General features: G+C 37.7%; 1 protein-coding gene across 1 annotated transcript in view; it reads right to left on the minus strand.

Annotated features, from left to right (window-relative positions):
- Positions 1-27952, minus strand: part of IARS2 (isoleucyl-tRNA synthetase 2, mitochondrial) — a 65961-nt gene that overhangs the window by 27301 nt on the left and 10708 nt on the right. Inside the window, exons 3-12 of the mRNA XM_045455726.1 lie at positions 19756-19915; positions 18550-18698; positions 18418-18467; positions 18227-18336; positions 17810-17900; positions 17119-17234; positions 12543-12712; positions 9032-9122; positions 7624-7775; positions 5386-5546 (exon numbers count right to left, since the gene is read on the minus strand). Of these exons, the coding sequence (XP_045311682.1) occupies positions 5386-5546; positions 7624-7775; positions 9032-9122; positions 12543-12712; positions 17119-17234; positions 17810-17900; positions 18227-18336; positions 18418-18467; positions 18550-18698; positions 19756-19915 (1250 nt within the window). The remainder of the gene's footprint in view (positions 1-5385; positions 5547-7623; positions 7776-9031; positions 9123-12542; positions 12713-17118; positions 17235-17809; positions 17901-18226; positions 18337-18417; positions 18468-18549; positions 18699-19755; positions 19916-27952) is intronic.

Raw genomic sequence — 27952 nt, forward strand, 5'->3', positions numbered from 1 at the left:
ATACTTTAATAAGCATTATGCTCTGCAACTCAGTTCCGTCTTGAGATCTTACAACACTGTATTACATGTATTTTTGAAAACAGGAAAAGACGCTAAAGACAATTCTGGAGCTCGGGGATAAAAACTGAACAAAATTTATGATAAGAATACAGACGTCAAAGACAACACCCTCACAATCCAAACAAATCAAAATTTAAGTGCATGGATTTGGTACCACAAAGTAAGAACTTTCTCTTGATTTGTACTCTGAGTCTCTGAATAATCTTAAAAAACTGTGGCAGAGAGTTTTAAAAACACAATTTTCAACAAAAATAAACCTACCCTGGTAACCTACAGACTTGAGGTTAACTATCCTAGATTGTAAAATAAAGATAGATTTAACATTAGTTCAAACCAAATCTGGAAGGATAACTTGGAAACAAAACAAAACAAGTGAATGCTACACTAGTGCTTAAAGGTGGTCATTGTCACTAGAATACTGTAGCAAAAACCTAGAACTGTCCAATGTCCTTGGTGGGCTGCATGGATTGGATTTTCATTCAGAGGGAACCAGGCGACCATTAAGAGCTAAGCCAGCATTTTTAATGGCTATATACTCAGTCTTCCAAAACCAATTCAGATTATTTCTTTCTATCACCATGTTCCTTTATTATCAACTATATGAGACACCCTTATATACCTGTCTTCGTATAAGAGATGTTCATCTTCTTATTTAAGGATAAATATTTTGGAAGTATAATTTGTTCATAATGAAACTGAAATTATGCTTCAATGAGTTTTTAAAACAATTTTAAACAATATTTGTTTTAAAAACAATAAACATATCTTAGTGATAGTGCATATTCTTCAGGAAAAAATACAAGGAAAAGTCAAAATCTGTCTTTGGAAATTTAAGAATTCTTCCCTTGTGTTAATAATATCCTATACTTAACACAAACACATGGTTAACTTATAACCTAAAGATCAGTATAAATTACTGTTGATAAAAGTGGGTGAAACCACTTATCACTACATAATATATGCTTCCATTTTAATGCTACATTTCATAAAGCAATAAATCCATCATAAAACTTTGTACTTTATGCAAGGGCCTTATCTAAACACATGTATTACGTGTCCCTCCTTAGGTTTCAACCAGTGAAAATCCACTAGGTTGTATGAGCAACTGAAACACCATCCAATCATTCTGAACTTTGATATCAACTGTGCTGAAGGCTTATTTAGCACATTATCAGAAATTAAGCAGCATTAGGATTACTAAGCAAGGAAGAAACTTGCTGTCATTCCACTGTCTCCTGTGCTTTGTCTTTATTAAAGGAACAATATTAAGGCCTATAAGACAACTTTCCTTCTGCAACTTACTGGAATAAGAATGAGGTAAGAGGCTAAATGTTTCCAATTTATTTACTAAGTTTATAAATTTATTCTAGAACACAGTGAAATGTGAAGGGGGGGGATTCTATTTTTAATTTAATCCTACACTTATGTATTTAAGGTGACAGTAAACAATTTTGGAGAATTTTTTAACTGAATGATTATAAAATTTTTTCACCAAAAAGGTCATTGTTATATGAGCAAGAGGGAGGTAGAGCTAGCACTCAAAGTGAACTGTAAATTCCTTGACTATTTCTAGTAAATTTCTCATAAGTTCCAGAAATCAAGGGCCAAATTTCCTAAATGCATAGATTATTGTATTAATAGTGAATTGATACAATAATCTGAAATAGAATTTAAAAAAATTTTTTAATGTTTATTTATTTTTGAGAGAGAGAGAGAGACAGACAGAATACAAGCAGGGGAGGGGGAGAAAGAGGGAGACCCCGAATCTGAAGCAGGCTCCAAGCTCTGAGCTGTCAGCACACAGCCCAACGTGGGGCGCGAACCCACAAACTGTGAGATCATGACCTGAGCTGAAGTCGGAAGCTCAATGGACTGAACCACCCAGGCGCCCCTGAAATAAACAAAATTTAACAACTTCTTTTCCTTCCTAGGTAGCAAATGCTTCTAAATGTTACCTTTGTATTATGTTACAAAGTATTTGTCTTTATTAACTAGGAGTAGATTTCTACCTAAATTATAATGGCATTCTATTACAGATTCAGAAAAATCAATGATGTTAAGGTCAGAAACGCAATTATATCTTGAGCAAATACAAATGTGAATATGAAGTGCAGATGAGAACATTAATTCAAATCAAAGTTAAACATCAGAGTTTCAAATCTACTAGTCTCTAACCTTATTAGCAATGTGAATCAATCAAGATTTTCTTCTGTGAAACAAGTATACTTAAGACTTGAACTTACAGACTTTGGTCCAGAAAAGCAGAAGGAATGTTCTGGTATGCTTACTGGGGTTATCAAGTGTAACAGCAACTCCATGTGGACTGTGTACCAATGTCCAGTGGAGATGCTGTTACTTTTGATGATTACCAACTCACTACAATAGAAAGATCTATCCAAGAAAGACAGAAAATCGTGGTCACTTGATTCTGGCTTGATTAAGGAGGAAAAAAGATAAGCCTTCACGCGGTCTTAAAAAAATTACTTACAAGTAAGTAATTAAGAATTAACATCTATCTTCTTACATTAAGTGCAATGTCACACCAAGGAACCAACAGTGGAGGAAGATTAATCTTGGGTCATCACTCAGAAATGGTGTACAGGAAAATGACCTATGAACTGACAGACAATTTGGCTAAGTCTGTCTGTCATTTCTGTAGGCCAATATTCTGTATATCTCTTCTACTTCAAAATCAGAATTCAACTAATATGATGCAAGCAACACAATGGGAGATGCACAGAAAAAAATCTGCAACATAAGCATGTGTCGACTGTAAGCAGAAAATAAATAATACCTGATGAAAATCTGCTTGTGTTTTTCTGACAAAGCTCACATTTATTTTGCCTGGCTTAGTGACCAATCGACCTATGTACCGTTTTATTGTCATTATTGTCAAATAAACTAATTTCCTCTTCTTACTAATATATACATGTCCACCTCCATCACTTCAAGGAAATTCCCTAAAAATCTTGTTCTCTAAACACTAAAAAAAAAACCTAAAACACGAGGAACAATGACAACGGCTTATACACATTCCTTAAAAGAAAACTGTACAGTGTGGAATTTTAAATAATACCTGTGTAAACTTATGTCAACTTTAAGGTATTAAGGTATCAGCAGTCTACATCTGACCAAGCTCTCAATTATAAGAACAACATGGGCAACACTATTTAGCCCAAAGAGCCTTGGCTCCAATCTGTAATAATACTGACGAAGTCTTACAGTGACCTCCTGGCCTCCAACCTCTAGCTTTTCTTCCTAAAATATACTCTCACTCCTCATGCCTATTTAAGAATTTAAACTGCTTAACCTAGTATTCAAAACTCACTACAATCTGCCCCCACAAACCTCTCTCAGCACTGGACTTTCTAAAACCCCCCTCAACACCGGACAGTCCCATTATGGCTCCTATACATGTGCTATGCTTTCCCTGCTCCACACCCTCAGCTCCTGCTAATTCCTCCACTTGCAAAACACTTTCCTACCTAATCCTCAAGGCCCTACTCGAATGCCGCATCCTCTGTGAAGAAAGCAAATGAGCTGTTTTATGGTGATATTTGCCCAAGGCAGAACCCGCAGTTCTTCCCTGAGCCATGTTGCCATAAGGTGTCAGATTCCCCAAGAAACAGTGACAGAATGTATATTTCAAATTGAAAAAGAACTTCTACACAAAAAACACTAAGAACTACCTAATATGTGGCTATCGATGATTAAAACAAACAAACCAACCCACTTTAATCAACATTTAAAAAAAACCCTGAAACACATGCATTCATAAAAGGACCACCTAAAGAAATACTGATAACATTGACGATGAAAACTAGGAACTTTTTACAAAAATTCTGATGAACCCCAAAGTAGGAACATGCAATTCTACGTCTACAGTCTCTCGAACTCCCCATCATTACTTAGTGGCCTCCATGCCCTCAAAAACCTTATTGGATCCTCAAATGATAAAATGTGAAAATATGTATCAAAATGGGCTCAAACTTTTCACTCATGTTAAAACATAACTTAGTAAAATTTCCATTAACCAGATTAAAACAAATTACTCAGGGGTGCCTGAGTGGCTCAGTCAGCTGAGCATCCAACTCTTGGTTTTGGCTTGGGTCATGATCTCAGTTTGTGAGTTCGAGCCCCACGTCAGGCTCCACACTGACAGCCCAGAGCCTGCTTGGGATTCTCTGTCTCTCTCTCTCCCTGTCTCTCCCCCACTAGCAGTGTCTCCATCTCTCTCAAAATAAATAGATTTAAAAAAATTACTCAAAAAAAAAAAGGAAAACTTAGGATGTATTCTTAAAAGGAATGATTACTATTTCCCTGTCCACATCTGTTAGTAAAAGCTATACTGAATACCGAAAACCTCCCTAATTTACTAGAAGATAAACTAGCCAGACTGTTCCCTCATGAAAAGCAGGGACAATGTCAGTCTATACACTGCCTCGAGAAGAGTCTAGTGTGTGGATTAGGAAAAAAATCTTTCCACTGTTTAAGTTTTTCTACCCTGCATTGTCGACTACGTCCATGTATTATCTTCTCAAAAGAAAAAAAAGAAAAAACCTTAAAGAGAAGAAACAGTTGGGAAGGTAATCATCACTAAAATAAACATTAATTTTGTGCATTTAACTATGTAACAGTTTCTTAAATTTTAAAGGATCTATAAATCATTGTACAATGTCATTTCTATTGAAACAGTAGCCTGAAGTAAGAGAGGGACTCGGATTCCTAAAGAAAAACCGCACACTTGGATCCCCTCCTGAACGCTGTTCATCTTTGGATTCCTGACACTGGATTCTAGCACAATGCTAGGCACACAGTCAGAAACCATGGATTCCCACAGAAAAACTATCAGAGCCTCTGCTTCTAAGTATCTATACTGAAAAACTGCAGTTGTTAAAATTTCAACCACATGAAAGGATCTTTGTGAAATTATATTTTATTCCCCCACCGAAGACTGTTATTTTATAATATGTGATTTAACATATATCAGTTCTCAACAGTCCACTAATTTTCTACTTTTGAAGAAAACACAGCTCACTTTAAAATGCGGGGAAAAATTGGGGCACCTGGGTGGCCTGGATGGTTGGGCGTGTGACTCTTGATTTCGGCTTGAGTCACAACCTCACGGTTCATGGAACTGAGCCCCACATGGGGCTTTGTGACGACACTGCGGGGCCTGCTTGGGATTCGGTCTCTCCCTCTCTCTCTGCCCCTCCCCGGCTTGTTAGCTCTCTCTCTCTCTCTCTTTCTCAAAATAAGTAACACTTAAACAAAATGTTTCCATTTAAAAAAAAAATGCTGAAAGAAATGCAGAGAGAGTTCTACCTGTTGATCAAGAATTCATCTTTTGTCTTGTGATGAAACACAGGGATTGGAACACCCCAAACTCTTTGCCTTGATATACACCAATACGGCCGTCTGTCCATCGTTTCAACCATGGCATTCAGTGCTGATCCAGGAATAAATTTCACTTTTTTTAACAATTCCTGTAATTGATGCACAAATCACATCAGAGAGAGTAAGCAGAACATATTTTCCACAACTTCCACTATTTATTCTCATAGCTCTTTATTTTGGATGTTTATAGTCATTTACATGTCTCCCTCCCCACACCCAAAAAATTTAACTAAAAAACAGATTTCAGAGTAAATGAAGCAAAGTTAAAAGAAGGCCACAAAGGATCTAATAAATAACATTGAGAACAGACTTCACCTTTAGAGGATGGGACAAGAGATTTTCTACTGATTTCCAAACACCCTAGATCAAAACTGGTAATACTAGGGTTAGTAGAAGTATTATACTTTGTTAAACCACAGTTAAAATACATTCAAACATGACTGCAACAATAATTTTTAAGTACTTACTTAAAAAATAAGCTGCTGTTTTAGGCTGATAAACAAGGGCTGCAATATAACCTAATTTCACATACTACGGTTTACAACACAGAAAACACTCTGAAAATCACAGTTACTTTCTATTTATTTGCTCTCTTGCAAGAACTTCCTCTACCTTCAGCCCCCCAAAAAGTTGTTTTTTATTTCATTTCATTTGTCAGTTACCAAAAGATGAGTTATATAAGAAAAATGTTTGGTAATAATCTCAAGAAAGGACAAATATGTCAACTTCATTTTTAAGAATCGAGCCATTAATTAAGCATTTTTCTGCTTGCAGAGCGATTTAAATATTTTCCTCACTTAACCTCAACTACAAGAAATCCCCTCCCTCAAAACCTACTGGAAGAATGGCAACATATGCGATTCAATTTGATTCATCCTTGGTTTGAAAATCCAAGAAATATGAATACAGACTGGATATTTGATTTTGTTAAGCAATAACTATTACTTTTATAAGATGGTAACAATGGCATTTGAATTATGTTTAAATAGTCTTTATCTTTCAGGTATACATACTGAAATATTTATGAAGACATAAGGCCTGAAATTTGCTTCACAATTATCCAATGGGTGGAGAGTGAAAGGAAGGTGGTAGGAGGGGTGCAGACAAAATAAAATTGGCCAGAAGGTGATTAATGTTGAATTTGGGTAGGAGAAACATGCAGTACATTATTCTATTACTGCAATGAGAAACTGAAAATTATCTGTGAAGGAATCAAAACCAAAACGAAACAAAACACGAGGCTCCAGCATTCTGCATCAGACTTAGATGTTCTTCAATCAAAAATCTGTGCAGAGCTGAAGTTACAAAACTTAACATTTACAACAAAGGAAAACAGGCTTCACAGGAATGCAAACAATAAAACAGTCCGTACGATAGTTGTCCACTCTATACAAACACAGAAAATGTAAACTGCTTGCCCGGCTTCGGCAAGGGCTTCAAATTGCCAAGTCAACAAATAAACCAACTGATTACAGTTATATGTTAAGATGAAAGCAGTAACATAAAGTATCTTCATTATCAGCTTGGCTAACAAATATATATTTGAGCTCTTTCATTCAACAGAATTAAGTTGTTTACAACACACACACACACACACACACACACACACAGATACATATACTATGTGGTGAATGAAGGAGCTCAAATATATATTAATATTTAGAATACCCATTTTAAAGTCTTTGTTAAGTCAAAGCAACAATTTTTTGAATGGACTGCAATTTCAATCTTAAGGAAGCAAAGGGTTTTTAAAGAGTTTTACTGAAATGTTTACTATGTGCCAGACACTGGTCTGGAACCCTCTCATTCACTTACCCCACGAGGTAGGCATTATTATCAACTTTATATAGATGAGGAAACTGAGGTTCTGAGAGGCTAACCACCTCCTGAACTCACATCTGTCCTAACTCTATATTACTTTCACTATACTGGGCAGGAAATTGGGGCATGTCACTTAACCTCTTTAAGCCACACGTGTATAATGAAGGAATGGAAATCCAAGATCCTTCTAAATATAAAACTATAATTTTATGAAACCAAATCACATCACCAAATCATAATAGCAGCAATCCCTTCTATTCCCCAAATCCTACTTCAACCTCCCACGCAATCCTTTCATACTGAGGGAACTAAAACCCAATGCTCACAACAGGATGTCTCGTATACCTTGGCTGTAGCCTTGATATCCGTGATATTTACAAACCACTGCTTGCTGGCACGAATAACCACTGGTTTCTTAGTCCTCCAGTCATAGGGATAGCTGTGTATCAATTTCTCCTCTTTCAACAAATGTTTTGAAGCCTGAAGCATCTTTATAACTTTGAAAAAATCAATAACAAATTACATTAGAATTAAAAAGTACTATGAAAATCCTAATAGCTCTGTAATTCCCAAGGAGTACTAATCTGAACCAGTAGGTACCAGTTGGTAAGAGTAGCTACAGAGGCATAATCTGGGAATCTCTTGGCAAAAAAAAGCAGGGACTACAAAACCTTAAGTAGATTCTAAATTAAGCCATTCCCATGGCTCTTCATTCCAAAGGAAAGATAAATAGGATATATCTAAAATTCTACGTTTGAAATTCATAGCCATAATCTTTCATACCATGAATCTTAAAATGGTCTCCAAAGAATCCAAAAGAAACCAGCTATAGTGGGTTGAATTTATCCCCCCAAATGATATGTTCACATCCTAACCCTTAGTACTTGTGAATGTGACCTATTTGGAAATAGGGTCTTTGCAGATGTAATCAAGTTAAGATGAGGTCACATTGGATTAGAGTAGGCCCTGAATCCAATGACTAGTGTCCTAATAAGAGGGGAGGATAGAGACACACAAGAGCAAAGGACTTGTGACAACGGAGGCAAAGATTAGAGTGATACCAAGGAAAGCTAAGGATAACCAGAAACCACCAGAAGCTAGGAAGAAACAAGGAAGGATCCTTCCATAGAGCATTCAGAGGGAGCAAGGCCCTGCCAAACCACTGATTTCAGACTTCTAGCCTCCAGAACTGTGAGAATAAATTTCTGTTGTTTTAAGCTGGTAGATTTATGGTAATTTGTTACAGTAGTTCTAGGAAAGTAATACACCATGTTTAATTAGCCTTAGTCTTAGTGTGGGCAAAGAAAGGTCTTAACAGTACCTGGTCCTTGGGTCTATAACTACAAAAAGTCAAAAAGACAAGTCAAAGCTGGAGGACCCCGAAGATCATAGTACATAAACAGCGCTGCACAGGGGATCAGTGATTTACAAGAGGGTTAGAAAAACAGTAGTGTCTGATACACGGTCAGCACCTAGCCTCAAGCTTGATTTTATTTCTCCACAACACTAATACACCATAGCCATAAAATAACACCACTCCCTGTTGACTGCCCTGCTTTGCTTAAACAGAACAATTTTAAAGCAAAAGATGAACAAGTCCCAACTTCCATTTTAAACCATGCAGTAAAATAAAATACAATTTCAGATTTTTGTTTCTAATGAGAGTGTAAGATGGGAGAAGAGCCAGCAAAGCTTACTGCTGGCTGCTTTTCAGAAAGTATCTATTTATCATAATAACACATACAATACTCACCCACATCTGTTCCCTCTTCAAGGACAGCCTTGTTTTCAAGTTCAGGACCTGCAACTTCTGTGAAAACTCCATCTTCATTCACTAAACAATCCTACAAAGGGTTATTTTCAACAACAAAGTACCAAGATATTTTATCTTATGACAATACCCGGCAAAACAGTCTATATAAAACATATCAGTACAGTCTTTCACTGCATTGAAAATCTGGATACTTCTTAGTTAATAGAAATTTGTGGATTTACACATTTAAACCACAAAAGGCAAATGTCTTTTTTGTTTTTGAGACACAGGGCGCGCACAAGCGCACAAGCACACAAGCGGGGGAGGAGCAGAGGGAGAGCGAGAAAGAGAATCTTAAGCAGGCTCCACGCAGCGGAAAAGTCTGACGCAGAGTCTGACGCAGGGCCTCGATCTCACAACTGTGAGATCATGACCTGAGCCAAAATGAAGAATCAGACGCTTAACAGACTGTACCACTCTGGCACCCCAAAAGGCACAATGTCTTATTAAAACAAATGCCTGAAGTTTAATTAAAAAAAAAAAAAGTAAAATCCTCAACAAAATATTAGCAAACTGAATCTAATAATACATTTTTAAAAAATCACACACCGTAATCATTTGAGATTTATTCCTGTATGCAAGTGCGGTTCAAGATTCACAAAACAACCAACGTGGTGTCACATCAATAAGAGAAAGGATAAAAACCATTATGATCATTTCAACAGATGCAGAAAAAGCATCTGACAAAGTACAACATCCATTCACGATAAAAACCCTCTGTAAAGTAGTAAAGAAAACATACCTTAACATAATAAAGCCTGTATATGAAAAACTCACAGCCAACAATGTACTCAATGGGGAACAACTGAGAGCTTTTCTCCTAAGGTCAGGAACAAGACAAGGAAGTCCACTCCCACCACTTTTATTCAACATAGTACTGGAAGTCCTAACCATGGCTATTAGACAACATAAAGAAAAGGCATCCAAATTGCTAAGAAAGAAATAAAACTCTCATTATTTGCAGATGACATGATACTATATATATAAAACCTTAAAGACTCCACCAAAAAACTGCTAGAGCTGATACATGAATGCAGTAAAGTCACAGGATACAAAATCAATGTACAGAAATCTGTTGCATTCCTATACACTAATGATGAAGCAGCAGAAAGTGAAATTAAGAAACCAATCCCATTTAAAATTGTACTAAAAATAATAAATTATCTAGGAATAAACTTAACCATAAGTGAAAGACCTGTCCTCTAAAAACTGTAAAACAGTGATGAAAGAAATTCAAGATGATGCCAAGAAATGGAAAGACATTCTATGTTCATGGGTTGGAAGAACAAACATTGTTAAAATGTCTATACTCCCCAAAGCAATCTACAGATTTAATGCAATCTCTATCAAAATACCAACAGCATTTTTCACAGAAGAACAAAAAATATTAAAATTTGCATGGAACTAGACCTAAGACCTCTAATAGCCAATGCAATCTTAAAAAAGAAAAACAGGGGCGCCTGGGTGGCTTAGTTGGTTAAGCGTCCAACTTTGGCTCAGGTCATGATCTCATGGTTCATGAGTTCAAGCACCGCATCGGGCTCTGTGCTGATAGCTCAGAGCCTGGAGCCTGCTTCGGATTCTGTGTCTCCCTCTCTCTGCCCCTCCCCCTCTAATGCTCCGTCTCTGTCTCTCTCCCTCTCTCTTAAAAATAAACATTAGAAAAATTTTTTAAAAGAAAAGCAAAACTGGAGGTATCACAATTCCAGATTTCAAGTTACGTTACAAAGTGGTAGTAATTGTATGGTACTGGCATAAAAATAGACACATAGATGAATGGAATAGAACAGAAAACCCAGAAGTAAACTGACAATTATATAGTTAATTAATCTTCGACAAAGGAGGAATGAATATACCATGGGAAAAAGTCTCTTCAACGAATTTTTCCAGTTGGACAGTTACATGCGAAATTATGAAACTGGACCACCTTCTTCTACCATACACAAAAACAAACTCAAAATGGATTAAAGACCTAAATGTAAGACCTGAAATCATAAAAATCTTTGAAGAGAACATAGGCAGTAACCTCTCTGACATCGACTGCAGCAACTTTTTTCTAGAGATGTCTCTTGAGGCAAGGGAAACAAAAGCAAAAATAAACTATGGGGACTACACCAAAATAAAAAGTTTCTTCACAGAGAAGGAAACAACCAAAAAAACTAAATGGCAAAATACTAAATGGGATAAGGTACTTGTAAATGACATATCTGATAAAGGGTTAGTATCCAAAATATATGAAGAACTTATAAAACTCAACACTGCAAAAATAATCCAATTAAAAATGGGCAGAAGACATGAACAGACATTTCTCCAAAGAAGACATCCAGATGGCCAAAAGACATGAAAAGATGCTCAACATCACTCATCATCAGGGAAATGGAAATCAAAACTACAAAGAGGTATCACTGCACAACTATCAGAATGGCTAAAATCAAAACGCAAGAAACAGCAAGTGTTGGCAAAGACAGGGAGAAAAAGGAACCCTCGTGCATTGTTAGTAGAAATGCAAACCCGTGCAGCCACTGTGGAAACAGTATGGAGTTTCCTCAAAATGTTAAAAACAGAACTACCCTATAATCTGGTAATCACACTACTGAGTATTTACCCAAAAACATTAAAAAAAAACACGAATTCAGGAGCGCCTGGGTGGCTCAGTACACACACACACACACACACACACACACACACACACACACACACACACAGGAATATTATTCAGCCATAAAAAAGAATGAAATCTTGCCATTTATAACACGGATGTATCTAGAGTATAATGCTAAGCAAAATAAGTCAGTCAAAAAAGACAAATACCATATGATCTCACTCATATGTGGAATCTAAGAAACAAACAAAAGGCAAAAAGAGAGAGAGACACCAAGAAACAGACTCTTAACTACTGAGAACAAACTGATGGCTACCAGAGGGGAGGGGGGAGGAGGGGATGGAGGAAATTGGGGTGGGGATTAAAGAGTACACTTTTGATGATGAAAACTAAAATAATTTTTTAAAAAGTTAAATATACTAAAAATACCTTTAACTTGGTCTCTATTAATGTCCAGATCAATTGTAATGTACATATATTGTGCTGACTTTGGGACTCACTTTTAACTAAAGGAAAAAACTCCCTAAGTAACTGACATGTATAACATAAATTTAAAGAGGACTCTTTAAAAACAAACTGCTCTTTCAAAAAGAAAGAGAAAAAATTCTCCCCATTTAATACGTATTTTTCAATTCTAATTCTGTGCTGATTTTGTGTTAATTCTCCAAAACCTTTCTCAATTAGTATGAATTAATGAGGCATTAGGGTACTGAACAAACCCGAGCATTTCACAACTTAATTGTGACAAAAATGATTGCTTATCACCAAAACATAAAGATGTTAATTAGGATTTATCACTTTAATTCTACAAAAGCAACAATTAAAAAGGAAAGAAAAGAGGAAAAGTACCGTGGACAGGTTGTGTTGAGAAGCTACACTGTAATCTTCCATACCATGGGCTGGGGCTGTGTGAACCAACCCTGTTCCTTTTGTCATGGTCACATGATTTGCAGGTAAAAGAGGAGAGGCTTTACCAGGAATTAAAGGATGAGTACAAGTACCATTTTCCAAATCTACACCTGTGGGGAAAAAAAAACCATAATTAAGAATTATCTTACGTAACAATGTTTCTACCTCTTTAAGAGTAGCAAGAGAGTAGCAAGTGAAAAGTGCAGGATCTTCCAGGCACCTGGGTGGCTCAGTCAATTAAGTGTCCGATTCTTGATTTTTGGCTCAGGATATGATCTCACCATCGTTGAGAATGAGCCCCATGTTGTACTCAGCGTGGAGCACAAAGCCTGCTTGGAATTCTCTCTCCTCTCGCTGCCCCTCCCCTGCTCATTCTCCCTCTCTTTCAAAATAAATAAATAAACTTCAATTAAAAAAAAAAAAGAGGGGTGCCTGCGTGGCTAAGTCAGTTAGGCTTTTGACTTTGGCTCGGGTGATAATCTCACGGTCCATGAGTTCGAGCCCCACATCGGGCTCTATGTTGACAGCTCAGAGTCTGGAGCCTGCTTCAGATTCTGTGTCTCCCTCTCTGTCTGCCCCTCCCCTGCTCATGCTCAATTTCTCTCTCTCTCTTTCTCTCTCTCAAGAAAAATAAACATTAAAACAAATTAAAAGAAAAAAAAAGAAAAGTGCAGGATCTGGAACAAGACTGGCCTCAAACTTGGCTTCCCTTTTTACTCGCACTGTGACCTTTAGGAACCTATAGTATTACAGTTCCCATCTCAGAGGGTTGCCATGAGGATAAATTGAGGCAATACATTTTAAGTATTTGGGGCACTTAGCACAATAACTGCCACACAGTAAATGATTTAAAATATTAGCAATTATTGGGGCGCCTGGGTGGCTCAGTCGGTTAAGCGTCCGACTTCGGCTCAGGTCATGATCTCACGGTCTGTGGGTTCGAGCCCCGCGTCAGGCTCTGTGCTGACAGCTCAGAGCCTGGAGCCTGCTTCAGATTCTGTGTCTCCCTCTCTCTCTGACCCTCCCCCATTCATGCTCTGTCTCTCTCTCAAAAATAAATAAACATTAAAAAATTTAAAAAAATAAATAAAAATAAAAATAAAATATTAGCAACTATTATAACAGACAACACAAATGAGCCCAAGATTTCTCTAACTTATGTACAGCTATGCACCTTTTGGAATATAAGGACAAAGAAATTAGAACAGATCAATGACCAACAGGTTCTAACACTATCTCTATGGGAATTAACTGTTGTTGCTTTTCATAATGTTACCCTAAAAAGGTAAGAGATGATAAATAATACCTAACAGTCAGTAGGTACCTACCATGTACTGGGTTCAACATAAATTCTTACTTCATCTTCATAATACTACCAAACACCTAATATTATCTGCAATTTATAAATCAGAAAACAAGAAAATGTAGGCAATATGCCTGGTGTTACATGGCTAATAAATGACTGAATCCAACTTCCAAAGCAAGTATGACTCTAACATTCTGTATAACCCCAGCCCTTTTAATAATACATCGTATCCACCATCTGTCAATTTTTCCACGGTATCAGTAATGTTTCTCACCTTTACTGCTTCTTGAGTTGGATTCTATAAATTAATCTTTCATATGCTCTAAAAACAACAGAAATAAATAAGTCCCCAAACTTTAAAAAGATTACCTGGTTCTACTTATGTATTTACCAAGATGTACTAGGTAAGTCTGTTAAGTCTATCTACTCTTCAATAATTAAAGAAATTTCAATGGTCCCCTTACTCCTAAGATCTTCCCCACAAATCATCCTTCATCTTTCTAAACTAAATAATATTAACTTAAAAAAAAAAAAATCTGTCCTCACAGAGCAATGTCTCCACTTTTATGATCCTTCCTTTCTGGCTGTAGAGGACTAAGACGTAACTGATTCAATATCACCAAAAGAATACAAATCTTTTAATTTTAACATTTCATAGATAGCCCTGTTGCTGATTTCATTTTGATTATAACAGTATATAAATAAAAAGGCTTGGGAAAAATTAACATTCCCTTATAACTGATGGCAATGAACTCCCTTTTCTGAAAATAAATCACAAGTTCTCCTCACTGTTGGACTTGGATGACTTGGCATTTTATTCCTAGAAAATACTTAACTTACTAGGAAAAACTTGAATACTTCAGGATACATGTTTTTCAAGATAATTCATAATGCTGTCAATGAAGAGAATTGTTAATATTGATTTTTTCACTTTGATTCCTTTCTTTAAGTTAGATTTGCAAGTAAGACAAGTCCCTGTGACCCTATGTTGTACTTCTCAAGCATTTTTAGTATGGAAATGAAAGGTTTAGGGCAAAGTAAACTTCACCTATTAACCTTCCTTTATCTCCATCCTTAGCATATCTGCCACTCAATATTCTCTCTCCCCTCCCAACAAAGATCTTTGGTCAATAAGAAACAATTTATATTTTTCTGTAAAGAAAAGCTATCCTACACAAATTATTACATTTTAGCTGTTCAACATTCCTACCACTTTAGTAAGTTAATAAGCTATCCGTCATCAGTTTATTTGCCACAGATGAGAAGTGTACCTACTCCTCTAAAATGTGGTGTCTCAAAATGGCAACCCAATACTTCTCTGACATAATAATTTGAAACAATTATCCAATCTAGAAAGATGACCTTAAATTTAACCTGAGTACTTTCAAACACCTCATGAGAATGCCATTTAGCTTCTGCAACAACATCTAACTTTCCAGTGAAATCTGTACTACCTTCTGTGCTTAAAAAAGGGATAGGAGAAGGTTATGGGGTAAAGAATATGCTGGATCCTCTAACTTACTTACGGCACCAACAAGGACCAAACGGTATTAAATACCAAACATTTTGTAGCTTCTTTCCTGCTTTTGACATAAAACCCTCTTATTTTTGTTAAGACCACTTCAACTTCTAATCAGCCTGCACCTAAAATGATACATTTAGGTCTATGGCCATACCACCCTGAACACGCCCAATCTCGTCTAAAATGATGCATTTAGAGGGCTTCTTTTTTTTTTTTTTATTTTTTTTATTTTTTTTAACGTTTATTTATTTTTGAGACAGAGAGAGACAGAGCATGAACGGGGGAGGGTCAGAGAGAGGGAGACACAGAATCTGAAACAGGCTCCAGGATCTGAGCCATCAGCCCAGAGCCCGACGCGGGGCTCGAACTCACGGACCGCGAGATCGTGACCTGGCTGAAGTCCGACGCTTAACCGACTGCGCCACCCAGGCGCCCCTTATTATTATTTTTTTAACGTTTACTTATTTTTGAGACAGAGAGAGACAGAGCATGAACGGGGGAGGGTCAGAGAGAGGGAGACACAGAATCTGAAACAGGCTCCAGGATCTGAGCTGTCAGCACAGAGCCCGACGCAGGGCTCGAACTCACGGACCGCGAGATCATGACCTGAGCCGAAGTCGGCCGCCCAACCGACTGAGCCACCCAGGCGCCCCTAGAGGGCTTCTTTATTTGACTAGGCAATCTTTCCATTTCGGGGTATCTCTACTCATCCTACTCATGTGATTTTTCTCTTTAAGTAAGAAATTCAAGAAACGCAAAGATGTATCATCCCTAAGGGTAAAAGGTAATTTTAAACTTCCCTAGATTTTGGGGTGCCCTGGGTGGCTCCGTTGATTAAGTGTCCAACTTTGGCTCAGGTCACGATCTCACAGTTCGTGAGTTCAAGCCCTGCATTGGGCTCTGAGCTTTCAGGAGCCTGCTTTGGATTCTGTGTCTCCCTTTTTCTCTGTGCCTCCCCTGCTCACGCTCTGTCTCTCTCTCTCAAAAATAAACAAACATTAAAATAAATTAAAATAAATAAATGGACTTCCCTAGATTTTAGTAATTATATTTCAAAATCAATCAATACTTCAGAAGTTACAAATTACAGCTTACTAAGGATTCTTTTGACAGAAGAACAATCTCAGGAATAATTTTCTGAATTTATTAAATTTCCTCATTAAAATCATCTACCAAAAAATAAACATATTTAATTCCTTCCCTGTGTCTCTGATTAAATCAGATAACAAGAATTTTTGGTGACTCAATTTTGAGTAAAATTTTATTTTTTTGTTTTTAATTTTTAAGAAATTTTTATTGTAAGTAGGCTCCATGCCCAATGTGGGGCTTGAACTCATGACCCTGAGATCAAGAGTCACATGCTCTACTGACTGAGCCAGGAGGCATCCTTTGAATAAAATTTTAAAAGGATACTTGTACATTCTACATTGTACAAAGGACATTTACCTAATTTTTCATTAGGTATTTACCAGATATACTGTTATGTTTTTGTTAATGTTCATATTTTCTAGACTCTTATCACATTTAACATATATTTTCCTTCAGTGTAATCAATGTGAAATATATTCTACAAAAACAGAGGCCATATCTGTTTCAATTTACAATGAGAAATGTTCAGCCAAATACTAAACTCAAATCAAATGGATACTCTGATGACTGTGATGGTCAGAGTTTCTATAAATCTTCACCTGAAAATGTTGAAATAACTTCAAGTGTTGTTTCCAAAACAGAAGCAATGGATGTTACTTTATCTGCAGCAAGTATGTACAGGTCCCCAGATTTGGAACATTTCACAACAGCATACCTAAAATAAAATTTTAGGAGAAAATTACTAATAATGAAAAAGAAAAGCCACAGCTATTTTAAATGTTTTACATCATTTGAGGAAAACTAACTTCAAGATAAAAAAAAAGCACTACTGGGGCGCCTGGGTGGCGCAGTCGGTTAAGTGTCCGACTTCAGCCAGGTCACGATCTCGCGGTCCGTGAGTTCGAGCCCCGCGTCGGGCTCTGGGCTGATGGCTCAGAGCCTGGAGCCTGTTTCCGATTCTGTGTCTCCCTCTCTCTCTGCCCCTCCCCCGTTCATGCTCTGTCTCTCTCTGTCCCAAAAATAAATAAACGTTGAAAAAAAAAAAAAAAAAAAAAAAAAAAAAAGCACTACTTTCAAAGAACTTCATCCCTTACATTTGTTTTCCAAAAAAGCTGCACGTGAGGTCTTAAATGGAATCATCTAAAGCTTAATAAAACCTATATGAACATAATAACTATGTTATAATTCACCGAATTTTAAGAGAACAATGATGAAATAAATCCAAAATAATGCTAATGATGAAACTGCTCCTATTTGTGGATAAAACAAAAAATACAGCAATAAACTTACTTTGAGTCTGGCATATAACAAACAGCTTGATTGGCAGGAATTGTCCAAGGTTGGGTGGTCCAGACTAAAAAACTAACAGGAGATGAACCATCTGTGAAAACAAAATTTTAACTTTTTTTTTTTAATGTTTATTCATTTTTGAGAAACAGAGAGAGACAGAACATGAGCGGGGAAGGGGCAGAGAGAGAGGGAGACACAGAATCCAAAGCAGGCTCCAGGCTCTGAACTGTCAGCACAGAGCCTGACGCGGGGCTCTGACGCTTGAACTCACAAACTGTGAGATCATGACCCGAGCTGAAGTTGGATGCTCTACCGACTGAGCCACCCAGGCACCCCGTGAAAATAAAATTTTAAATATGCTACCAAATGTTACAATTCTGTAACTTGAATACATTTCAAGCAATGAATAAATCTTACCTATGAGAGATACCAACTTGGGAGAAGGTTTCAAGAGAGGGAATTTTACATATATTGAGCGACTGACATGTTCAGGATTATACTCAAGTTCTGCTTCAGCCAATGCAGTCCTAAGGTTTAAGAATATTACATATAAATATTTGAAGGCCTCACAAAATTCTCCACTTTCACTACCAAAAACACATACATACCTTGATGAAGGAGACCAAAACACAGGTTTGTAAGATCGATAAATCAAGCCCTGTGAAAGACAAATACATATGAAAGCTGGAATTTTGTAACACATAATTTAACATACTCAAAGAAAAAAAATACTTCATTACCTTCTCATACATTTGGTAGAAAAGTCTCAACTGTTTGGCCTCATATTTTCCATCAAATGTATAGTAGCAATTATTCCAATCCGCCATTATTCCCCAACGAATAAATGCTGATCTCTGTTTCTCAATTGCTGCTTCAGCAAATGATCTAGCTAAAAAACAAATTTAAGAAAGATTAAAAAAAAAAAAAAAGCATCTGAAAACCAATAAATTCAAACTCTTTTTTTTAATGTTTATTTTTTTTGAGAGAGAGAGAGCGAGTGAGTGAGCGAGTGAGCAAGCTGGGGAAGGGCTTCCAGTGCAAAGCATGATGTGGGGTTCAAACTCACGACCGTGAGATCATGACCTGAGCCAGAACCAAGAGTTGGATGCTCAACCAACTGAGCCACCCAGGAGCCCCAGTAAATTCAAACTCTTAAAGATGGTTTAGTATGTAGGTCTCTAAAAGCAGGTATTGTACACATTATACACTACAAAATGTATATAATAGGGAAATTATTTTGAAAGTTAAAGGTGTCCAGAAGATAACTAAAACAAATTCTAGAATTAATTAGAATTTCAAAACTATTCTTCAGACTTTATACAATGAACTTTACATTTAGAAAAAATAAACTGGAAAAATTATTTTTCGTATTTCTTACTTTGGGAAAAGGTAAGAGTAATTTTTATTTCATTATACACAGAAAAAGTAATCAGTACATCTAGTTTAGGCCATTAACATGAAGATGTTTCACAGTGATGTCAAAAATCTTCACAATCATATCTAAATATATGATAATTTAAGAACAGAAGATTCCTCCCTCACCCAGCTACTAAAGGATCAAATAAGAGATTAATTTAAAAAATATATACGCATTTTAGAATTGACTTTTAGTCTAGCACCTGAAATAGGTCAACAAACTCCAGCTAGGAAAGTAAATAAAAACACTGAGCACAATAATTTCACAAAATATGAACATCAAAAAATTGAAAAATGTACGTGGAAATGCTCACAAACCTTTCCTCAGTCTCTGAACGTAAGTTCTCACAAAAGTCACTTAAATGAGATCTGAATTTTCTGTAACAAAAACTGGTTTCTAATAGATACCATTATAACCAAAAAAACCAAAACCAAAAAACAACAGAAAGTCTCTTTGATTAAGTCCTGACTTTTCCTAGGGACCAGTGTTTATGAATAACCATTTTAAAAAAGAAATAGGGATTATTTACCTTTTTCTCTAATTTCTACAGCTGAAAGATTCTGAGCTTTTCCACCAAGTTCTGACAATACTTTTATTTCAATGGGTAACCCATGACAATCCCAGCCTGGCACAAAATGTATTTTGGAACCTCTCATCATATGGTATCGATTGGCTATATCCTTCAAAATCTGCAAAGATAAAATGATAATCATCATTCACACATAAAGCACGTGGCCTACCATTACATTACTTTAATGTCATTGTAAAACACTGGGAAAGCCCAATTTTAAAAAGATTTACATAAACAAAATAACCTATTAAATCTGTTAAGTTCTACATAAACACAAAAGTAACAGATATTTGAAGTTTAAAAGTGCCATTAACTCCAGAAAACAAATCACATAAAAGGTTTCAAAGTGAAAAACATTATGCCCAGAATTATTAATTTGTTTGTCAAGTTGGAATATGCAGAAAAGCAGGCTATACCACCTTCTTAAGAAACAATTTTGACTTCTTAAAAACCAGAGGGTAAAAGTAAGTCAATTATAAATTTCCTTTACTCATACTAAAAACATTAACATGAAAAATCCAATATCATTTATATTCAGCTTAGAAATAGTATATAATCAATGTAGAATTTATAATGCACCCAGAGTATGGAATATCACAGTTAACTCTTTCTTTCATTGACAGAACCCTTATTAAAACACTAGACCTTCACTAGGTATAGTTCTATAACTGATTTCTCTTCTTAGTTCATTTTAGATACTAGAGGGCAGCCTTTTAAAACATGTATTACCATTACAAAATGGAAGATCAAAGGCAAAGGATAGATTTGGCTCCAAACTCAATTTCCTTCTTCCCAAAAGGAAATAATGCAGTCGTCCAGAAAATTACTTCCTCCTTTCCACATTTATCAAAATTAGAAAAGATATTACACATTCCTCCCACACCTTCCCCCACTTAAAACTCTAACTCTCAAACTTCTTACCTAGGGGCAAGAGGAAGACCTGTGATCTGGGTGGTTATCACCGGACATAAAAAGTCATCTAATTACATGCACTTAAGATTTGTGTACTTTACAGTAGGTATATTATTTAAATCAACCAATATATAAATAACCCCCTTCCCACTTATTCGTTTTTGAAATTATTTTGATTATCTGCCCCTTCCCAGTAAAATATAAACTCCTTAAAACCCCATCTGTCTTCTTCACCAGTAAACTCCCAGCATTTAGAATGGCGTCTAGCACCATTCTACAAATATTGGTTGAAGAAATATTGGTTGAATGCATGCACATATGCTCTAGACTGTAATGTCTTATATAGTCGTCACTAGCCACCAGTGGCTACTGAGCAATTGAAAACATTGCTAGTTCAAATTGAGATGTACTGTAAATATAAAATATATATCAGATTTCAAATAGTACAAAAAAAGAATGTGAAATATCTCAAAACAAGTTTTAGAGAGGCTGTATGTCAAAAGATACCTTAGATATGTTGACCTAAATGTAATATTAAAAGAAGGTTCATCTGTTTCTTCTGACTTCTTTTTTATGGGGCTACTAAAAAGTTTTAACTTACCTAAAGAGCTTACATTGTAGCTTGCATCATTTCTAATGAACAGTGCTGTTTTTGATCACATTAACACAATAGAATCATTTGGGCTACTAATTAAGAATGTCCCTATTAAGGAAAGGTCTATGTGAAGCCTGTGGTAAAAGGAACAGCAGGGACGCAGTAAGAATGTTTTACTAGTTCCTCAGTATCAGATTACGCTCCTCTCCAAACAAGTTCCTCCGTTATGTTTAAGAACCTTCGGACCCTTTTGCTCATGATAACCCTGTCCTCATTTTTCCTTTTGTTTTTCATTTTCCTTTCATAATATTCATCTATTCCTTTATTTAATAAACAAAGTTTTGAATGCCTACTATGTGCTAAGAACTGTTCTGGGAACCTAGAGTAGGATAACAAACAGGGTCCTTCCAACGAAGGAAGACAGAAAATAAATACACTCATACTAAGAAAAAAGCAAGGTAAAGGTCAGAAAACAGTATGTGAGGTGCAGGAGGTGGGGGTGGTGGTACTATTTTAAACGAAGGTCAGTAAAACCTGATGAGATGGCATCTGCACAGAGACATGAAGAAAATGAGAAAGTGAGTCATTTGAGCATCTGGGAAGTGCATTCCACGGCGAGAAAGCCAGCAAGACTACACAGGGTGTGTCTGAGCAAAAGCAGGAACTGTTCCTCCTCCAGGTCTTTGACGGAACCTCCAACTATGCACATAAGAGGTGGATTTGCATGGTGCCTCAGGTTTTTAGAGAATAACTCCTTCTCTACCCTCAGTCCGTGTGGAGCTCACTCGCCTCTATTCCAGCTCCAAGGGTGAACACATAATCCATTGTGGCCTTCAACATATTCTATCCCCACCTCCAAAATGACTGATTCAGGGATAGACCTGTGCCTCAAATCAGGACAAGGAGATTCAATTCCAGGACTTTTGTAAGAATTACTGGGGAAGAGAAGATAGAAGAATGTAAGCCTATAAATGCTGGGAAATGTGTGGGGTGGAAATGGGGGTATGGAGAGCACCAAAGGGGGATGCCATGCTTAAGAGTGAAACACAGAGAGAAACCAACTCTGATAGTATCTGAGTCCCTGGGTCCGGCCATGAAAGGAGCTAGAACTATCTCTGAACTCTACAATTAAAATACCTCACAAATTCTCTTTTTTGCTTAATCCCGTCAAGAGTTGTCTTTCTATCCCTAAGAACCCAAACAATGTGGAACAACAGAGTTTTGTTTTGTATTTTTGTTATTACAACTTATGATCTTACTGGGGATCTGATTAGATACATAACTGATTTCCTGTCTGGAAAATAAATCAATTTAGGTCATCCCTACCTCTTGACATCAACCTAAAGAAATTACAAATGGATTAATAGTAATAATAACATTAATAATAAATCAACATGAAAATCCAAACGTATACAAGAGACAAATTAAAACATTTAGAGATTACATTTGTCTTTCTAATCAGTAATACATACTCAAATTGGCAATAAAATTCAGTGTCAGTGGAGTACAATAAGGCAAGTTTCCTAAGTCGCCTGTAATATAAAAAGTGATATAATCTATTGAAAAGTAATTTACCAGTAGGTATCCAGAAATTCCTGTCTATTAAACTAACTCAAGGAAACAATCTGAATTCTTAAGAAAGTTGTAGGTATAAAAATATTCATTATATCATAATGTTATACAGTCATGAAAACACCTATATAGGATATTATAACAATTTCAAAATACATTTATGTCAAAAATACCAGGAAAAAAAGGCAAGACAAAATCTATTCATAAAAATATTATCATTAACTATTTTTTTAAATATTAAAACTAAGGAAATACCTCAAAAAATGTTAAGGGCATTTACATTTGTTTGATAGGATTATGATAATTTTAACTTTCTTTTTTCAACTTTTTTGTATTTGCCAAATCCACATTTATAACCAAAGAAAACAATTAACTTTTAAAAATTTTCAAAATGTACCTCCCACTTCTTAAAAGATGGAGTAAATTCTTCCCAGTAAATAAAAATTTAAAACACTGGACATTATATATAACACAAACAGAAAGGTAAAGAGAAGGCACTAAGGACCTTAAGACCAAGAATGGACACAGTGGTGAGTTTCCAAGGTTTTGATTTGCCTCATAGATTCTAGACGTGGACACAATCTGGAAATGCCAGCAATCTGGAAATGCCAAAGGCTACAGAAGAAAACCCATCGAAACCTTTTTTCCCCCTCTGTCTCTAGCCAAAACACCAGGAAAGGGACAGCCTAACTGCTCTTCTCCAGTCAAGCACCACAAAAAAATCTGTGGCCTCAATTACACTCCTTCAAGCAAAAGCTGAGTAAAGAGCCTAGATTTCCACCTTTGCAAATTTGTCACGAGGCACCCTAAGCCCTCCTCCCCTGTCAGGATGGTGTCAGAGAAAATCAAGTAGCGAGTAGGACCCACACCTCTGCTGGGTAGTAATGAGACCCCGGTCTGCAGCGGCAGTGGAGACCATGTAGGGAGCCTGGACTTCATTCCTACCCAGCACCAACGAGGCACCCCTACCTGTCTCCCACGGGGGTGCTCGAAGGAGGCTTCGTGCAGAGTGGGGATGTTCACCGCTGCCCAGTGGTAACAAGGCCACCTCTTCCTCCCCTGGTATCAGTAGTGGCCATGCGGGGAGCTAGCACTTTCTGGCCAGCAGACAGCTGAGGTTTGGGGGAAGCACAACTTCTACCTGGCGGAGCAGTAAGAAGGAGCACCCGCCTTCGTGTTAAAAGAGGCTGAGTGGGGAATCTGGACTTTCGTCCCCTCCTTGGAGTAGCCAGACAGTGACCCCCTTCCTCTGCTGGAGAGGTGTCAGTGAGTGAAAGCTGCTAAAACAGAATGTTTAAATAAGATCCAGGCTCTCAAAATACACAAAATGTCAAGGTTTCAATAAAAATTCACTCATCATACCAACACTAAACATCTGACACTGAAAGAAAAAAGACAGTCAGCAGACAACACTGAGATGACAGAGATGTTAGAACAACCTGAAAAAGATTTTAAAGGAACCATGATAAAAATGCTTAAGCAAACAACTGTAAACACAACATGAAAAATATGAAAAAATAAAAAGCCTCGAAGAACGTGTAGAGAGAAAGTAAACGGTATTTTTTAAATTGACATATAACTTAGTATATCAAATGTAAATTTTAAAAGTGAAAAATAACTCAAATGACAATAACTTCAAAAGTGAAGCAGTAACTGAAATAAAAAGTTCAGCAGATGGGCTTGACTGCAGAATGGAGAGGACAGAGACAGGAACCGCTAAACCACGACTGAATGATAAACTACTCCCTCTAAAAAGCAGGGTAGAAAAGAAAAGGCAGGGAAAAACATGAAAACCAGGGAACTGTGGGACTATCACAAAAGACCTAACACAGGTGTCACTCTGTCCTGAAAGGAGACTTTTTCAGCCAGAAATGGAAAACTACATGAAAAAATAATGGCCAGAAACTCCACACGTTGGTCAGAGACATAAACCTACGAATTCAAGAAACTAAATGATGTCCAACATGAAAAATCCAAAGAAATCCACATCGAGAGTCATCATATCATTAAACTTTTGAAAATGAAAATGTCTAAAAAAAAGAAAAGAAAGAAAATGAAAATGTCTTCTAGGAAGTCAGAGAGCAGGGGCACCTGGCTGGCTCTGCTGGAAGAGCATGCGATTCTTGATGCCAGGGGCGTGAGTTCAGGCCCCACGGGAAGTGTAGAGATTATTTAAATAAATAAAACTTTTTAAAAAAGAGAAAAGGGGACACCTTACCTATATGCAAAAAATAATTTGAATTACAAGAGAATTTTCATCAGAAAATATGAAGATCAGAAGGAAGTTTTTCAAGTGCTAGGGAAAAAAAAAGTCTATCTGAAATCGTAGACACAGCAAAAATATACTTGAAGGACAAAAGGAAAATCAAGCCATTATCAGATAAGGGAAAGCAAAGATGACTGTCGACCAGCAGACCTACCCTAAGGAAAGGCTAAAGGAAATTCTCTATAAACAGAGAGAAAACAATAAAGAGGGAACATGTAAACATCAAGAAGGAAGAAAGAACATAATAAACAAAATATGGGTAAATATACACTTTCTATTTACTCAGCATTCTATTTACTCAAATATTCTAACGTTTAACGTTTATTTATTTTTGAGACAGAGAGAGACAGAGCATGAATGGGGGAGGGTCAGAGAGAGGGAGACACAGAATCTGAAACAGGCTCCAGGCTCCGAGCTGTCAGCACAGAGCCCAACGCGGGGCTCGAACTCAGGGACCGTGAGATCATGACCTGAGCCGAAGTCGGTCGCTTAACCGACTGAGCCACCCAGGCGCCCCTCAAATATTCTAACCAATGTTTCACAGTCGAAAGAATAACTATCAAACACTGTCTTGTGGGGACTGAAACGTGAGGGATGTGTAAAACAAGTTACAAATACAGGAGGGTAAAGGGATGGAAAGGCATACTAAATAGTCCATGGACCAAAGAAGAATTCTCAAGAGAAATCGCAAAGCACAATGAATTGAATAAAAATGTAAACTAAGTACATGTTAAAATTTGCAGAACACAGCTACAGAAGTACTGACAGAAATTTACAGCAATAAAATACATGTGTTAGAAAAAGAGGAAAAGTCCAATCAATCATGTAAACTCTCACCTCAAGAAACTACAAACAGAACAAAGGAACCCAGAGCAAGCAGAAGCAAGACAATGATAAAAGGCAGAAATTAGTGAAATTAAAAACAGAAAAACAAGAGAGAAAATTCAGTGAAACAGAGTTTGACCTCGGGTATGACAATGCAAAGAACCACAGGGACACGCTTGGCACTGAATCTGGGGGAGTGATTTTAAAACCCAACCTTTAAGGCTCCTGGAAATGGCCCTACAGGTATGCAACAGATGAAGCAACATCTATGTGAGAAAAAATTCTGTAAAAATTTGGTAAGAAAAGTGAGAGTCTGTGGCATCTGAACCAAGACCATTCCCTCCCTCCAGCCTGCCAGCTCAGCACAGCAGAGAATCCACTCTGGTCTACTGCTGCCAACAACACAGGGCTCCCTCTCCAGTCCCCCCCAGCTCCCGGGCTGCAGGGAGGTCTTCCCCAGAGAGGGCAAGCATTTCTGTCAGCACTTCTGACCCTGCCCCAGCTCCCTGCAGCTGAGGCTCTAAGTTCCAGGCAAGGGCAGTCGAGAGATGGGCCTCCCTCCCTCTACCTGGCCCCCACTCAGGGAACACGCTCTACTCTAGGTGAAAGTCCGCTGGGAAGACTGGGGCTCCAATCCCACTTGTCTAGGCTCATAAGATGGTGGTCCTACAACAGGAAAGGCAGGTCAAGATCGCAGACTACTGACTCTCCCACGAGTGCTCAGCTCCTAAAACGGGGGTGTCTCTCACAGAAAAGTATACAGTTGTCCCCACTCTTGGCTCCAGAGCCCTGGCCGGGAGATTGTCCGTGAGGAGAGGAACAAGCAGTAAAAAAAATGGCTCTTACTCTCTTCCCAGCAACAGAGCACAGAGAAATCCAGGTCTAAGGAGGCTGTCGAAACCAGCGGAGGCAGTGGGGAAAGGCAGTTGGGAGAAGGTTCATAGATTCAAGATGACACGGGCTAAAATCTAGGTCAGCTAGTTTGCAGGAGAAAACCAGAAGACACAGCTGGGCGGGACCCTCCCGGGATGAGAACATATGTCAAACACTGACTCCAGGACCTAATACTTCGAAGGATCCCCCAAATTTGATGGATTAGTCTATAGAACAGATTATGCGCCAGGGCACTTTTGAAAATAAGAGAGAAAACAGTAGGAAATCTTCAGAGTAAAATAGATGGGTTTTGTCAGGGAAAGAGGATGGGCATCCTGCCAAAACCACAGCCAACCCAGGGTGACTGAGCATACCCAAAGCTGTGCCTCCCCGAGAAGCAACATCAGAGGCTTAATGCTGAAGAAAAATAGGAGAGGGTGGAAAGAGACCTCAAAAAAAACCAAAAAAAACAAAAAACCAAAATCCATGCAGTCGCTACACATATAAACAAGAAAGTCATAATAAAAAGCCATGAGGGGGGAAGGTGTCCAAGAGGTAATTATTAAGATTTATTACAATATATTATCTAAAATGCCCAGTTTCTAACAAAAAAAATCCCTGCAAGACACATAAATATTTCTCATCACCAGCATCCACTGCTGTGCACATGCACGAGGCTAACCTCTGCAGCTGTACAACTACGTGCCGACAATCAGGGATCCCGCAGCTGCTGGCCCACAGGCACGGAGCCAACCCTGACTCCCGTCACTGGCCTGCATGGCTTTGAGGGCCTGCAGCTAGCTCCCGTAGTCACACAAATGCATGCTGACAGCCAAGGCCCCCACAATTGCTTATGGGTCTGGCTTGGCCCTGATTCATTTCACTGACCTGCATGCCACCAGCCCCAGCGTCCATGACCACCCTCCATTACCGTGCATAGGCTCTGGCTAGCCACAGCAGTCACAGGAGTACAAACCAACAGCCAGGGTCCCTAAGCTGACTATCTGACCAACGGTGGCCCCGGACACTGCTCCTGGCTCTGACCCTCCCCATTGCCTGTGTCTGCGGCTAGCCCCTAACACCACATTGGCTCCCACGGCCAGGCATCAGGC

This window comes from Leopardus geoffroyi, chromosome C3, assembly GCF_018350155.1.
Source record: "Leopardus geoffroyi isolate Oge1 chromosome C3, O.geoffroyi_Oge1_pat1.0, whole genome shotgun sequence".
In the NCBI taxonomy this organism is placed as follows: domain Eukaryota; kingdom Metazoa; phylum Chordata; class Mammalia; order Carnivora; family Felidae; genus Leopardus; species Leopardus geoffroyi.